The sequence below is a fragment of the Salvelinus namaycush genome, chromosome 1 (assembly GCF_016432855.1).
Source record: "Salvelinus namaycush isolate Seneca chromosome 1, SaNama_1.0, whole genome shotgun sequence".
Lineage (NCBI taxonomy): Eukaryota > Metazoa > Chordata > Actinopteri > Salmoniformes > Salmonidae > Salvelinus > Salvelinus namaycush.
In genome coordinates, this window is record NC_052307.1 from 21,964,974 (window position 1) to 21,980,509 (window position 15,536).

The following is a 15,536-nucleotide window of genomic DNA, read 5'->3' on the forward strand; positions in this document are numbered from 1 at the left end:
TCAGGGTCAAAAGAAACCATAACACAAAAAAATCTAACAAGAGGAAACAAAGCTTTGGGATCTCTTCCTGCAGCTGGGCTGGCAAGAAGCAAAAGATTAGTAAAACGGGAGAACCGATATTTAGGTGGAGGAAAATATAGTTTTAAATGGTTAAACCAGTCTTGTGTGGTCTGTCATGGCAGCAGACGTTGGGTTGTGGACATGCAGGTTTCAGACTGAGGAAGATTGAGGCTGTTTGGGGATGCTGCTGACATGGCTCTAGTTCTCATTTATAAAGTGCTATTTTCTTCACTCAGTGATTCTCTGCAGTAAAATAGGACAATGGAAATGCCATAGCTGTAAACCTGAAGATGTTTTTTTACCTCAAAATATATCAAAAGGTAAAACGGTTTTTGTTATATTAAACAACACTGTTAACATAATAATTTTCTAATACTATAATTATATAGATTTTACAGATAGTTCACATTTTTTTCTAACTCTGTATTTAGACCAAACAAGTGTTGTTTCTTTAAAAGCAAAGACACTAACACCAAGCAGCAGTGTCCCAGAGAGAGAGAGAGGCCTGTTGTCAGAGCAGCCCTTTCCGTTGTGCCAAAAGTGGAGGGAGACATTGAAGGGAGGTGAGGGAAGGGGAGGAGGCCACTTACTAGGCAACCGTGCCTGGGCCTGAGACGTTAGAACCAGTCTCTGGGGAAACAGGCTGGGCTGGATGGCATGGGTGGGGCCTAGGGCCGGCCTGGGGACCTGGGCAATACCAGGCAGAGTGGGCTGGGCTGCGCCACACAGAGCCTGGCCCTGGGCCACAGGGGGGGCAGCCCCCACCACATGCTGGCCAGGGGCGGAGCTCCCAGAGGATGCTACAGCAGACCCAGTGGTGCCGGTGGTAGGAGAGGTAGTCTGAGCTTTCTGAATAGCCGTCCTGGCCACTGTGAAGTACAAGGGGGTTTGGGATGGGCTAACGTGTCAGTTAATTCAACAGCACAACTCGAGGGTGGTGGTCCAGCAGTAAGTTTTGGTTTATACCCGTCTCGTATTGATTGATTTAGAGTCAAAAGAGGATGTCAATAAAATAAAATCTTCACCTTGGACTTCTCCATTTTAGGATAAATTTGTAGTAAAATGTTGCTTTGGATTTTGCTCTGAAATGATGCTGATGACCATCTTTTAGTTACACATGCATAAACCACACAATTTGAAAATGAAATGGCGGTATTGACACACGCAGGCTATGCATAATTAGTTTAATTAACTTCTCTGAAAAGCAGTTTTTAGTGTCATGACCAACTCATATCACACTCATGCTTTACAAAACATTACATGGTAACATCATGAGATTATCCGTGTGAAACACACTACACAAATACTGTAAATAATGAACTGTAATTGTTTGATTTCCTTCATTAAGTTATTCAACTTAAAAACAGCATGGAACACGTGTAAACCCCAGTGCATACCAAAGTGTAGCATTGTCAAGGGGTCTATAGGGAGGTCTTACCCTGTGTGGTGGTAGTGGTGGTGGCCCTGGCTGGCTGAGGGGCAGTAGAAGTAGTAGTGGCGGTGGTGGTGTGCGGGGTGATAGTGGTGGCTGGAGGACGCTGCTGACCCACAGTATTGGTCATGGGCACCAGACGGCCCTCTGGCTTAGTGCCATACTGCACTGGCTGGAACAACCTGTCAATCAAATCAGACTCAATAAAGATCAAAGGTCATGCAGCACAGCCTAGCGCTACTGATGCAACACGATAGAATAGAATTAGTAAATGTGATTTCCCATTTTTGTGAGTAACAGAATGGAATCATCCATGTCATGTGTTTTAAGGTTTCCATGGGATGTGAAGGGTAGAGCACAGACCTCATGGGTTTGATCTTGCAGGGCTTTGGTCTGGCCGGTGGGTCCGGGGCACTGTGGATCTCCTCAATCAGCTGACGGGTGACTTTGAGTTTGGGTAGAACCTCCTCCGTCTCGTAGCGCGTCAGTCTGTTCTCATTACTGATCAGGTCGAACAGTGACAGGTCCAGGCTCTAGAAAAAGACAAAGGGAACACAAGTGTGTTTTGATAAACTAATCTAATCAATTTTATTCCACGTCACTCAGGTGACCATTACTAATGAAATAGAATAAACTGGATTAAACCTCCAGGTGTTTTAGCTGTGTGTGGTACTGGTACCCTCCTAGTCGTACCGTGCGTTGGTCCTCCTGCAGGGCTCCCAGCACCAGGGAAGGGGTGTTGTACTGCAGAGAGGAACACACGTAGGAGCTGCTGGTCTCCCTGATGTTTACCAGGTCTGGGTGGTTACAGATCCTCTGCAGCTGCATCAGCACCTGCAGCACACTCACAAAATGACCAGTCTTCAATGCCTCCTGGGCTCTAAGGGCAGACAGAAGACAGAGCACAAGACATTCAGAAAGAGGGTAAGTGAATTTAACATTGAGCAACAGTGCTCTGATAACAAAATAATAGGGCTGGGAATTGCCAGGTGTCTCACGAAACAATATCACAATACTTAGGTGCCGATACCGATTCTATATGTATTGCGATTCGATACTGCGATTTTACTGCAATTTGATGTTCCAAAAAACTTGCTCACTATAGGTCTGCTGCACAGGGACAAGAGAGCATGAGAACACAAGTTCTGATCAGTCAGGGAAATAACAGTGTTGAAAACTTGCTGGCTCACTATTTAAAAAGGAGAACGAGCTATAAGACGAAAAATACCAGTTTGACGCAGGTACAGCTGACTAGCTCAACTACAGTAGCAAAAAAATACTTTTATAATATGTATATACACTGCTCAAAAAAATAAAGGGAACACTTAAACAACACAATGTAACTCCAAGTCAATCACACTTCTGTGAAATCAAACTGTCCAGGAAGCAACACTGATTGACAATAAATTTCACATGCTGTTGTGCAAATGGAATAGACAACAGGTGGAAATTAGGCAATTAGCAAGACACCCCCAATAAAGGAGTGGTTCTGCAGGTGGTGACCACAGACCACTTCTCAGTTCCTATGCTTCCTGGCTGATGTTTTGGTCACTTTTGAATGCTGGCGGTGCTTTCACTCTAGTGGTAGCATGAGACGGAGTCTACAACCCACACAAGTGGCTCAGGTAGTGCAGCTCATCCAGGATGGCACATCAATGCGAGCTGTGGCAAGAAGGTTTGCTTTGTCTGTCAGCGTAGTGTCCAGAGCATGGAGGCGCTACCAGGAGACAGGCCAGTACATCAGGAGACGTGGAGGAGGCCGTAGGAGGGCAACAACCCAGCAGCAGGACCGCTACCTTCGCCTCCAGCTTCCCACAATAAGCTGGGTGGATTTTGGCCCATTCCTCCTGACAGAGCTGGTGTAACTGAGTCAGGTTTGTAGGCCTCCTTGCTCGCACACACTTTTTCAGTTCTGCCCACAAATGTTCTATAGGATTGAGGTCAGGGCTTTGTGATGGCCACTCCAATACCTTGACTTTGTTGTCCTTAAGCCATTTTTCCACAACTTTGGAAGTATGCTTGGGGTCATTGTCCATTTTGGAAGACCCATTTGCAACCAAGCTTTCACTTCCTGACTGATGTCAGGAACTTCCTGAGATGTTGCTTCAATATATCCACATAATTTTCCTCCCTCATGATGCCGTCTATTTTGTGAAGTGCACCAGTCCCTCCTGCAGCAAAGGACCCCCACAACATGATGCTGCCACTCCCGTGCTTCACGGTTGGGATGGTGTTCTTCGGCTTGCAAGCCTGCCCCTTTTTCCTCCAAACATAACGATGGTCATTATGGCCAACAGTTCTATTTTTGTTTCATCAGACCAGAGGACATTTCTCCAAAAAGTACAGTGCAGTTGCAAACCGTAGTCTGGCTTTTTTATGGCGGTTTTGGAGCAGTGGCTTCTTCCTTGCTGAGCGGCCTTTCAGGTTGTGTCGATTTAGGACTGGTTTAACCGTGGATATAGATACTTTTGCATCTGTTTCCTCCAGCATCTCCACAAGGTCCTTTGCTGTTGTTCTGGGATTGATTTGCACTTTTCGCACCAAATTACATTCATCTCTAGGAGACAGAACGCGTTTCCTTCCTGAGTGGTATGACGGCTGCGTGGTCCCATGGTGTTTATACTTGCGTACTATTGTTTGTACAGATGAACGTGTTACCTTCAGGCATTTGGAAATTGCTCCCAAGGATGGACCAGACTTGTGAAGGTCTACAATTTTTTTTTCTGAGGTCTTGGCTGATTTCTTTTGATGTTCCCATGATGTCAAGCATAGAGGCACTGAGTTTGAAGGTAGGCCTTGAAATACATCCACAGGTACACCTCCAATTGACTAAGATTATGTCAATTAGCCTATCAGACATCATATGACATCATATTCTGGAATTTTCCAAGCTGTTTAAAAGCACTGTCAACTTAGTGTATGTAAACGTCTGACCCACTTAAATTGTGATAGTGAATTATAAGTGAAATAATCTGCCTGTAAACAATTGTTGGAAAAATGACTTGTGTCATGCACAAAGTAGATGTCCTAACCGACCTGCCAAAACTATAGATTGTTAACAAGAAATTTGTGGAGTGGTTGAAAAACAAGTTAATGACTCCAACCTAAGTGTAAGCAAACTTCCTACTTGAACTGTATGTATATACGTTTTTTTTTTGATTGATACTTGTCCAAGTATAGAACTAAATACTATACTAATTACCATACATTAGGCAGAGGTTATGTGGTGTCTGGAGGGCCGACTCACCCTGGCTGAGTGAGGATATCTTCATACATGCTCTTCTGTCTGCTAGAAAGGCGACACTTGAGGATGTGTTCATACTTCTTAGGAAGCTGCTTCTCCACATCCCTCTTACAGCGCCTCAGGATGAAGGGTTGGATCATCTGCAGAGGAGAAAGAATGTCAGATTGAATGGTATCTAGGTGTGAACAGCTCTGGTAAATGGGAATCCTATTGATGACCAGTGGCACTGATAAACGCTTAAAATTGGAAAGCAGTGACTGTACAAGTAACATGATATATATATATATATACACACATATGTATGACACCAGAGCTCTGGCTCTGCGCTTTGCAGCACTGTATGGGTTTTGACTGATAGCTGTTCTGAACTTAAGCATCTCTGTCGCCTGGTCGATCGCCCGCCCGATCCCTCCCGCTAATTGGGCAACTTTTGCAGACTTTTTGTTTTTCTGGGTGAGGGAAATGCTGTAAATTAAGAGGACTATGTATTTTGAAAGATGAGACGTTGAGGATTCTAATAAATACCGCTTTGATGTCATACAAGCCAGCAAAACACTTGTGAGTCCAAATGTGCACTTCACATATCCATATCATAAAACTCATGTCACATACAGTACGCCAATGTTTATGAACACTATGTTTGGTTGTTCTGAACAGAATAAGCCAGTTTGTCTATTGTGAAGAAAATCTGCTGCAGCACACGCACCTGAACACTTCATGACTCCTTTCTATGCTCACCAAAATGATCTGTCTCCATGAATTGCACTGTGAAAGCCCAATACTGTTATATCGTATTTTATAACTTAGCTAGTCATGTTGGCAATATAACAGTCTGAAATTATGCCCACCTAAGCCAGATTGTGAATTATAATGGACCGTTTTTGGATTGCGTAAACAACTAATTGTGTGAGGGCAGGGACGCAGGTTCCAAAAAGTGTGCCTGCTCTAGTTCTTATAGTTGAAGACTCTTCCAGTCCTAAAATGGAAAGTGAAACTGCTTAGGAACTGTACACATTTTGGAAAGGTGTGTGGCTACTTGGAGACACCAGTTAGTCCTCTCACTCAAACCCTTGTAATTTGTTGGTCATATGTCACACCTACCCCACATTTTCCAGGAATAGTCTTATGTAACTGAATGTATCCAGAGTATTTTCAGATTGTTATCAACAAATGCGGTAAAAAGTACAGTAAATGTAAAATTTACATGACACTGTTGATTTTATGTTTGGATTTAGTCTTGTGTCAGGTGAACTGCTGTGCACTCACCTTTGATCTAATAATTTCCCCATAATCACCAAACTGTTCCCTTTCAATTGCTACCATGCTTATGCAGATACTTTTCATATTTCTTCTAGAAGAAACATTTCAATTTAGCCCTATGCATATAGGACAATCTCCACGAGGGTAAAGGGTTAAGCAAAGATATCTTCTTTAATGACCAGAAACACTTATTAGGAATGAAAGAACCTTCAGATACACAATCACTTCACACCACAACTGAAAGCGTCATCACATTGATGGATATCAATCACTACTGACTGACAAACTCTCAACACACAAGCATTAGGAAGAAGAGGGGTTTGGTTGTAACCCTACACTTACCCTGTGTAGGCGGATGACCAGTTTGTGGCAGTAGTCCTGGTTCTGGTCTGTGCCTGGCTTGACAGGGAAGTCTGTGTAGGGTCTGGTGATTCCTGGCAGGAGGAAGTGGATCATGGTCCACAGCTCCTTCAGTGTGTTCTGGAGTGGAGTGTTGATCAGGAGGATCCTCTGCTGACTGGAATACAAACCACACCAACACATCATTTGATTTTGTTTCTCTTGCTCTTAACAATTTAAAAGGTCAAACCACATTTAAGAGTTTAGCCTTCTAAACTGTCTAAACAAACATTCATTTCATGCTAAGCTGAGACCAAAAAGCCTTCAGCAGACAAGTCTGTGTGGGAGTGTAACCATGGTGCCACCCTACAATAAGAGTTGTTACCTCTTGAGCGCAAAGATGGTTTCCCAGTGTTTCTCTGACATGTTCTTAATGAGCTGCACCTCATCCAGGACCAGGTGTTTCCACCTCCTCCTCAGGAAATGGCTCTGGTCCTTCAGCAGCAGCTTGTAGGACGTCACACACACATGGAAGCTGTTGGTCTCCGCCCACCACTGGAGACATACCAACAACACAAGTTATGGACAGACAGAAACACAAACTGGTAAACCAGGGCAATTTAAATAACAGCAGAAGCCAAAAAGTGGTTGAGAAGAACATTTCAATCTTTATGGCATTCTATTCATGAGAAGTGTGCATTATTTATTGTCACATTTGGTGCTGCTGTCCTGCTCAAAGTCTCTCTGCTTGAACGGACTCAATATCATGGGGCTGTCTATTGAAAAAGGTCCTGTTGAAACAGATCATTACTAGTTACCATTCTCTTTGCTCTGCGTTCCTGTCTGTTGCCAAGGTAGAGGAGGATCTTGAGGCCGGGACACCAGCGTTTAAACTCCATCTCCCAGCTCAGGATCTTACACGTCCTCACCACAACCAGATGGGGGCCCCAGATGCCTGAAAAATACAAATAAATTAAGTCTATATGAATGTTCACATGCATAAAAATACCTACATGTTTACATAAATAAACAAAAGATAAGCATTGAGTATAGTCTTCAACAGTAGGTTACCCTCTTGACAGGCCAGATGTGCCAGGTAGGCCACAGTCTGCACAGTCTTGCCCAGCCCGGTCTCGTCTGCTAAGATGCCGTTGAGGTGTTTCTTGTGGAGACTGGCTAGCCAGTCCACTCCGATCTGCTGGTACTCACGCAGTGATCCGTGCAGCAGGAAAGGAGCCTGGCTGCGGCCCTAAGATGCATAGCAAAGTGTCATAATGATTCCCTGTTTGTACATGTTAACCCACTAACTGTCCTCTTAAATACATATTTAATATATTACATTTCTCCCCCATTTATCTTTCCAAACTCCTCTCATTGAAAAACTGGTTAAATGACACCCAACAGTGAACGACTGGTTCAGTGAGAGATGTGATGACTCACAGAAGTGGTGGTCCTGGCACTGCCCTTGGGTAGGATGAGTTCTGTGGCGGCTGCCACCTCTGCTATGTCCTTCTTGGGCTTCCCGTCAGCACCAGGGGGGCTGGTCTTCTCAGAACCTCGATACTGGTCCACACTAAGCAGGGAGTCTATCACTACAGCCTCGTGGGGGGTGTCCAGAGAGGACGCCATCTCTGAGGGAACAATGACTACATCAGCACCACTGAGGGAACACCACCAGTCTACAAATCATTTTGATTTGAAACTAATAATCTTGGCATAGCAATGAGCATGAGGCACATAGCTAGACTTGTACACAGAGATGAAGTATATATGTAGAGTTTAGGTGCACCTTCAGTCTCATCCCTGCCATCCTCATCACTCTGTGGGGAAGGCTGGGGCCAGTCAAAGTTGTCAGCGTAGGCACCAGCATACTGTTTCATCAAAGCATCCAGCGGCATCTCAGCTGAGAACGATACAAGACACAAAAGGCTCAATAGACAAAAGACTAAGAGGCGCTTTTAAACCCTACATGACTTCATGAGTAATAAAAAAAAACTAAGGAAATCGGGAGAAATCGATCACTAGCTATATAGTAAGAGAAAACAGTGCATCGTTCTGACCATCTTTAGCCAGATCTCCCAACTCTGCCTTCTGATCAGCTGTCACCTCCATGGCTTCCTGCTCCTCTATGGTGCTCTCCTCATCCTGAACTGAGAGAGAGAACAAAGCCATAGACAAGATACAACATTGTAAACAACTGTTCAATGCAACAGTACACCTCAAATGATAAACCAGTAAAAATCTCTGGACACATAGTTTTGCACACATACCTTCTTCTGCCAATGAAGTGCTGGACTTTCGCTTCCTTGTTGACATATTGGGCTCCTGTGAATGAGCTGAATTTTGAATACATGTCCCTGCAAAAACCTGACTATGTGTCTGGACATTCTTGACAACCAGAGTGAGTCTGTACAGCCACCTACCTCTTTTTCAGCTTTCACTGCATTTGACAGAGCAGGTTTAACATCTTGTCCTGCGACGCAAAGAATAACCAATATATTCAAAACGACATTATGAAATTTTGATTGTTTTACATCAATTTCAAAAAGCTCTTGAATAAAGTCTCACCTTTACTCGTTGCTCTCTGCAGGCTGAGCGTTTTCAGTCTTTTCTCATAAATCTGGAAACGCAGTTTAATTTCCACAACCTGAGAGAAACCAAATGGAACAGATGAAGAGGGACAGAGTTGATGACACTTCAGGTCTAAGGACAACAATGGAAAAGTTTCCACATTAAGAGAAATGTACCTGCTCAATGTTGGACCAGAAGAACTCCACCTCTCTGGCGATGGTGCTAGCAATGTGACGGAGACGCAGTTCTTCCTCTTTCTTGGATCCCTCTTCCATCTTCTTCTGCTCGTCATGGTAACGGGAACAGGTGCGAACCAGCTGGGGAATATGCAATTATGATGAAGTAGTACTGAAACAATGTACAAGTACATAAGAATCACAGACATTACTTCAGTAAAAGTACAATAAGAGAACTCAGCCAGCATACCTTCTTGGCAGCAGCCATCTTCCACCTCCTCTCCTGGGCAAAGTCAGCTGCCATCCACTGCATCTCCTCCAGTAGGTAGTCCCAGTGGGATTTGGGCCGAGAGGACTCCATGAGCTTGGGCAGCCTGCTGGCTGACCACTGGCCCTCTTTCCTCAGCTCAGAAATACGCTGGTGCACCTGGCTCTCCTGGGGGGGAATCAGAGAGAGGTCACTTTATGAGCAGCCGGAAAACAAAAGCACTTGCAGAGTGATGGGTTACTTTTGAGAAACCTCTCACCAGTTTGGCCTGTTCAGCTTGTTTGTCATGTGAACTCCCTTCTGATGACTGCATACCCGAGCCCTGACCAAAGCCTCCCATTTTGACTGTGGAGGTGCCGTTGGGGCCAGCCAGTTTGGACTGTGTGGCAGGGTTGATGTTGGACCCAGAGGGGCGGAGGGGGCCAATTGTGTGGGGGGAGGGGAGTGAGTTGGGGGCGTTGAGGGGGGCAGGAGACATTGAGGGGTTGGACAGGGAGTTGGTCATTATTCTTTGGCCAGGTTGGTTGGAGTCTGCTCCAGGACGGGTGAGGGCCACAGTCTGATCAAGGGAGGAGAGAGAGAAGACAAAAAGTTGATCTACAAACCTATGAAAACAACCAAAAACATGCAATGTTTGGAAGCTATCCTCTAGACTCACGGCCTGTGCTGGCTGCAGCATGAGCTGGGGCTGCTGAGGCTGCATTTGGAGGTGAAGACCAGACTGCATCTGCTGCTGGAGCTGGGCCTGGAGCTGTGTGTGGGGGTTGACTGGAGCCATGATGGAGCCAGCCCCCTGCACCTTCACCTGGAGCTGATTGGCGGCCTGGGCTGAGCTCTCCACAAGTAGGGTCTGCTGAGAGAGAGCCATGGGCAGGACTGCCATGGGGAGGGCGCCCTGGGGCAGGCGGCCTGGCAGCTGGGGGGGAGGAGTGTGCAGGCTGGCAGCGTTCTGCACCGGAGGCCCTTTGGACGGGTCATACTGTGGCTGGTTCTGCTTCTGCCCAGGGATCTGGACTGTCTGCGGGTTGGGGGGCATCCCGCCTGGAGCACAGTAACCAAGTCATAGGGAACACAAAGGGATGGAGTGGAGAAAGGATAACAACATGTGGCTGTGAGTTAGTGTTGCCCTGTGGTTCCTCGATCCAAGTGTTGTCATGTCATACCAATCCTGCTCTGAATGAAGCAGGATTGCTTGAAGGCCTGTTAAAAGATAAAAAACTATACACGGTGCGTATAGAGGGACTGAGCAGTAGTCAGGCCAGAGGGACACTTGTACCTCATACGTAAGCCATTATTTTTCAGTACTGACTGAACGTGATCATCAGATTCTAAAAGGAAAGTGTTTACAGCTCCATCTATTGTAACAGCTACCCAGAACGTATGAATTGGATGTACGTTATGAGTCAACAGTAGTGTAGTTCTTACTGTTGAGGAAGAGTGAAAACTAAAATTATACAGCACAATGATTACAGAAGAAACAAATCAATGTGATCATCTACATGTTCTTCAAATAAAATACTAAGTTTGTTAATGCAAAAATAAAAACATTCTCTGTAAAATGTTAAGAGAATGTGATTAAAACAGCTAAACTAATCATGCATAAACACCTTCAGCAGAGGGACTGAGAAGAAAGGTTTCCAAATCAAATGAAATAGAAAATACAGAAGAAAAATAAATAAACGCGCAATCACAAAAACACCTGATGTTTAACATGCATGAAGCAATGTAGTTCTTTTGTGGAACACAGAACATAGCAAAGCAGAGAAGTGAGCAGGACACACATGGGATCTTGCAGACAGCAGGCCTGGGCTGAGCATAGCTGTGGACCCTGACTAAGCAGCACTTGTCTTACCCCTCCCTGACCATCACTCACATCATCACCTAGACCACATCAACACCTGGACCTGACAGACACACCCACACCACGCCAACCTGTGACATATCATGACTGCACCAAACCTCATCTACCCGGCTCCCCTTCTTCCTACTACGACTGAGGGAAAGAGGCCAAGTCAGAATGATATGCCATGGAAACAGATGGGGGAAACCAAAAGGATGAGCATGATGGAACAAGTAAACAACAGATGCGCTTGATGACTGAACATAGGATTGAGATGCATTGTGAATCCATGTTGACAATGCAAGGACAGACAACGGAGGGGGACAGGGGTGCGGGATACGGATGGATGAGAATGATGACGAGTATAAAAAAGGAGGAACGAAAAAGCAATCATTAAAATGAGCAAACATGCCCCACTGAAAAGAGATGAATTTTTTCCAGGGTTCCTCCTTTCTCACTTTCCGTGATCCGCTTGCGAAATAGCCAAAGCTCCAACGGCACAGGAAAGTCCGCCCAAACAGACGATCGAGAAGAACAAAACTTCAGAAAAGAAGAAACGGATGGAGACGGATGATCAATAAAACATAAAAGTCAAATCATAGGACATGGCATCTTCCCAGTGAGAGGCTACTCCTTTTCTTCAGACTTTTTTTATTTTTTATCTTCTTCCCCATTTTAGCCCATGGTCTAGAGAAAAAGAGCATGCTGGGAGAGCTAAGACTGAACTTCCTGAGGTCTGCTGGGGTGTCTGTCCAGCGGATGGATGAAGATCGCTTTGTTGATGCTGCTTGCAGGTTTTCGTTGGAGACGATGGGACGTAGTTGGAATTCAGTTTGTTTCTTTGGATTAAGGACACGTCCAGCAGCATTGAACAGAACACAGAACGGCCTGGTAGTAGCACTCCTACCTTGCGCTGTCGGCATAAGCTGCTGGAGTGGAACGCCAGGTGATCCTAAAGAACCAGGATGCTGGAAAATCATTCCATGGCGACCAACTTCAATCCGGGACCTCTTAGCCTGATCTGGGATTTAAAACACACAATACCCTCATAACGGAAAAAAGACACTCGGCAAACAGCAATGACCTTCTGTACACCATACAGACCACCTCTCCTTCCTTGGGTTAAGACTTCTACACACAGCGCTAGTAGAAGATGGCAAATATCTAAAAGCAGAAGCAATTTAAGGGAAGAAAAGAACGAAATAACAAAAAGAAAGAAAAGGGAGAGTAAACAAAGCAACAAAAGAGCCACAGGAGTGTGCTGTCCTTGCCTTACCTGCTTGTGCCATTGCCTGTTGCCTCTTAAAGGCATCCATGTCCCCTGAGTTTGTCATGCTGCCAGCTGCTCCCTGGTGCACCTGAGGAGACATTTCCAAGGGTTAGTAAAAGCTTGGCAATCTAAAAGGAAACATTTAAGAGAGACAAAGATAAATCAGTTCCATCCTCTCTGTGTAGGGGTTGCAGTCATTTGGTGCCCCATCACCCTTCTCTACCTGGAACTGCTGCTGGGAAGAGAATGCTGCTGAAACATTGGGTGGAAGCTGTGTAGCTATGGCAACTGGTGTTCCGGCCTGTCCATCCTTTCCAGTTACAACCTTGACCTGGTAGTGGCACAGAGATTTGAACTAAATTCATATAGCCTATATACAGGATAAGAAGTAGAGACATTCTGAATGTATGATATGATAAATCAATCAATTCTGTAACAGTACCTCATCATTGATGACCTCAGACTGCTCCTCCTCTTCCTCTTCCTCCTCAAGGTCTAGGTCATTCTGTCTCAGGTAAGTGAAAAGCGGGACACAGGGCTTCTTCTTGAAAGCCAAATAGTCCATCATGTTCCCCTGGAGGTGCTGCAGGAAGAACAGCTCAATCAGGTAGTCTTTGAAGACTTCCTTCAGACCCTCCATCTTCTTAGTGTGGTGCTCCAGACACTGCTTCCTCAGCTGGGCCACTTCTGGGTTTGAGGGTGCAATCTCCTCCAGCTTTTTGGGTATCTGTTTCTTGATGGACCCCAAGCACATGCCGGTAGGGGTGAGAGGGGTATTGGGGATGCCTTGGGGAGGGTTAATGAGGGAAGGGCTGGAGGGAGGAATGGTGGAGGGCATACTGAAAGACACTGTGGCAGCTGTCCCCACTCCAGTTACCATACCCTGTGAAGTCTTCTCAAATATCATGGGACGCGCCAGCTGCCCCTGGATGATACTGCTGATTTGAGGTGGGAGGTTGGAGGTGGTTATGTGGCCTGGGCTCCCCAGTGTGGGCAAAACAGTCCCACTGGCCACAGGACTCTGAGGTCCGAGGTGGTGGATGGTGCCTCCCGTCTGTGAGTGGGGCTGGGACAGACTGCGTTCACGCACAGAGCCTGGCACCCCTGGGGAGGCCAGCTGCACCTGCCCAGCTGTGGTTGGAGTTAGCTGCGTCAGCCCTGTCCCCTCTTGGTAAACAAAGTGCCCACTTCCAGGTGGGCTGCCAAGACTGATTTGTCTCACAAGCATGCCAGCATCAACAAAGCGTGTTGGGCTCTGTCCACACAAACCCAGTCCTGTTACAGGTGCCCCTGGTCGCTGGAGGGGGACTGGGCTGTGCTGAGTGGGACTTTGTGGCTGCATGGATTGTGGCAGAGGTGAGGTGACCTGGATATAGGACGGGGCAGGCTCAAACCTCCACTGCGGGGCCGTGTGCTGGAAGCCGGGAGAGCCTGGGTTCTGGAGGGGGAGCGGGGTGAGGGTGATCTGTTGGTTGCCCGTCACCATTTGACTGACATTTTGTAAGGTGATGTTCATGTTCTGGCCTGTGACAGGGCTGCGGCTCATTATTATCTGGTAGTTGGGGGACTGGGGGCCTGAAGGGCTGGCTGCAGATGCAAACGTGGTCACAGTTGATTGTGGATGGTTGGCTGTTGCCTGCTGTTGAGTAACTGCCATGGTCTGCTGCTTCTGGTGATCTTCTGCTTCAGATCCAGTGGTGGACTTGGATCTCTGAAGTTGCCGTTGCACATTCTGTGGTCCACTCCCATGGTGCATTGCGTAACACTGTTACTGTATGGGAAACAATACCTGTAGAGGATAGACATTCAAATCATGTAATCGATATTGGTGAAATTTTATATTCCATCTTAGTCAAAAATGAACATATTCTTTGTAACAATGACAATCTGTCACAATTTCGAACATAACTTCATGATACTGAAACGTTAAAATATATATATATTTTGAAAGCCATTAGTGAATGGCTTGGCCAAATGTCATGAGTTTCATCACACACGCTAGCTAGCTAGACATTCACTGTTAGGCGAGAGACGCAGATGAGCATCTTGAGTGACAGCTATAGAGCTAGTTAGCTAACCATTGTTGTTGGCAGAATTTGACAGGCAATGTAGCAATCCTATTGAGCTAACGTTAACTAGGTAATATTAATAGCTAGCTACCTGTCTAGCTTATTTCGTGTTATGTCATTAACTAGCTAACACCACCGTCATAACCAGCCGCACTGATTAATAAACCATAACATTACGGCTGTAACTACAGCTTTTCAAATTAGTTGTAGCCAGCTAGCTACATTATGCTAATTCTGCACGGCCTTGTCCTACTAGCTAGCTAGCTCAGATATGATATCGCTAGCTAACATTAGGGTTTAGTATGATATTAGCCAATGCAACTCAACGCTGTCCATGTATGGATGAAATATGTACGGTGCTTAGAATATATTTTTGGAGAAGTCAACTAAACGTCCTTACGCGGCACGCGTAAGGCCGAAATGCCGCTCCTTCCCTCCGATAGTAGCGTGCTAGCTAATATGTTAGCCGCAGGGTAAATAGACATCACCGGATCTTGTTACTTACAGCAAATACAACTCCCGCGGTAGTCTCATCAATCAAAACGTATTCTTTAAAACAAAGACAATAATTATGTAGTGTAAATACTGCTATACAGCAATATTACATTTCATGCATTGGACATATTTAATTCTGAAACATGGCGGTGGCCACCTTATTTTTTTTCTATCTATTCATTGAAGAACCGGAAGCAGTTCCGTTTCAAAGGAAGTGAACAACCCTGGAGTCGAGCTGATTGACAAGAATGTAAACCAACCCCTCAACATACAATAGAGTACAGATGATTTCTAGTACCTCTATGGGCGCATTGCCCTTAACCACACATAGCTTAGTCTAAGGAACTTGAAATAACCTAGCTATAGCCAATTGATTCTCTCATGCTACTTTATTATATTAATTGTTTATATTTTTTTCCCCTAAAACCAACTGCAAAACATTTCTTTGCACTATAAAGATGTGTCAAACTCAGTACATACAGTCATGAACTAGGACCATTCAAAATATTGTA

The 15,536-nt window shown here is 45.4% G+C and overlaps 1 protein-coding gene across 1 annotated transcript in view; it reads right to left on the reverse strand.

The window, feature by feature from the left end:
- ep400 (E1A binding protein p400) overlaps positions 1 to 15,187 on the reverse strand; it is a 36,255-nt gene extending 21,068 nt beyond the window's left edge. The window contains exons 1-22 of the mRNA XM_039015854.1: positions 15,035 to 15,187; positions 12,903 to 14,249; positions 12,684 to 12,791; positions 12,467 to 12,548; positions 10,009 to 10,391; positions 9,610 to 9,909; positions 9,333 to 9,518; positions 9,083 to 9,223; positions 8,904 to 8,982; positions 8,759 to 8,808; positions 8,606 to 8,660; positions 8,396 to 8,485; positions 8,125 to 8,238; positions 7,776 to 7,966; positions 7,407 to 7,584; positions 7,154 to 7,290; positions 6,721 to 6,890; positions 6,339 to 6,513; positions 4,740 to 4,876; positions 2,186 to 2,372; positions 1,856 to 2,025; positions 1,499 to 1,674 (exon numbers count right to left, since the gene is read on the reverse strand). Of these exons, the coding sequence (XP_038871782.1) occupies positions 1,499 to 1,674; positions 1,856 to 2,025; positions 2,186 to 2,372; positions 4,740 to 4,876; positions 6,339 to 6,513; positions 6,721 to 6,890; positions 7,154 to 7,290; positions 7,407 to 7,584; positions 7,776 to 7,966; positions 8,125 to 8,238; positions 8,396 to 8,485; positions 8,606 to 8,660; positions 8,759 to 8,808; positions 8,904 to 8,982; positions 9,083 to 9,223; positions 9,333 to 9,518; positions 9,610 to 9,909; positions 10,009 to 10,391; positions 12,467 to 12,548; positions 12,684 to 12,791; positions 12,903 to 14,216 (4,423 nt within the window). The 5' untranslated portion in view covers positions 14,217 to 14,249; positions 15,035 to 15,187. The remainder of the gene's footprint in view (positions 1 to 1,498; positions 1,675 to 1,855; positions 2,026 to 2,185; positions 2,373 to 4,739; positions 4,877 to 6,338; positions 6,514 to 6,720; positions 6,891 to 7,153; positions 7,291 to 7,406; positions 7,585 to 7,775; positions 7,967 to 8,124; positions 8,239 to 8,395; positions 8,486 to 8,605; positions 8,661 to 8,758; positions 8,809 to 8,903; positions 8,983 to 9,082; positions 9,224 to 9,332; positions 9,519 to 9,609; positions 9,910 to 10,008; positions 10,392 to 12,466; positions 12,549 to 12,683; positions 12,792 to 12,902; positions 14,250 to 15,034) is intronic.
- Positions 15,188 to 15,536: the final 349 nt, after the last annotated feature.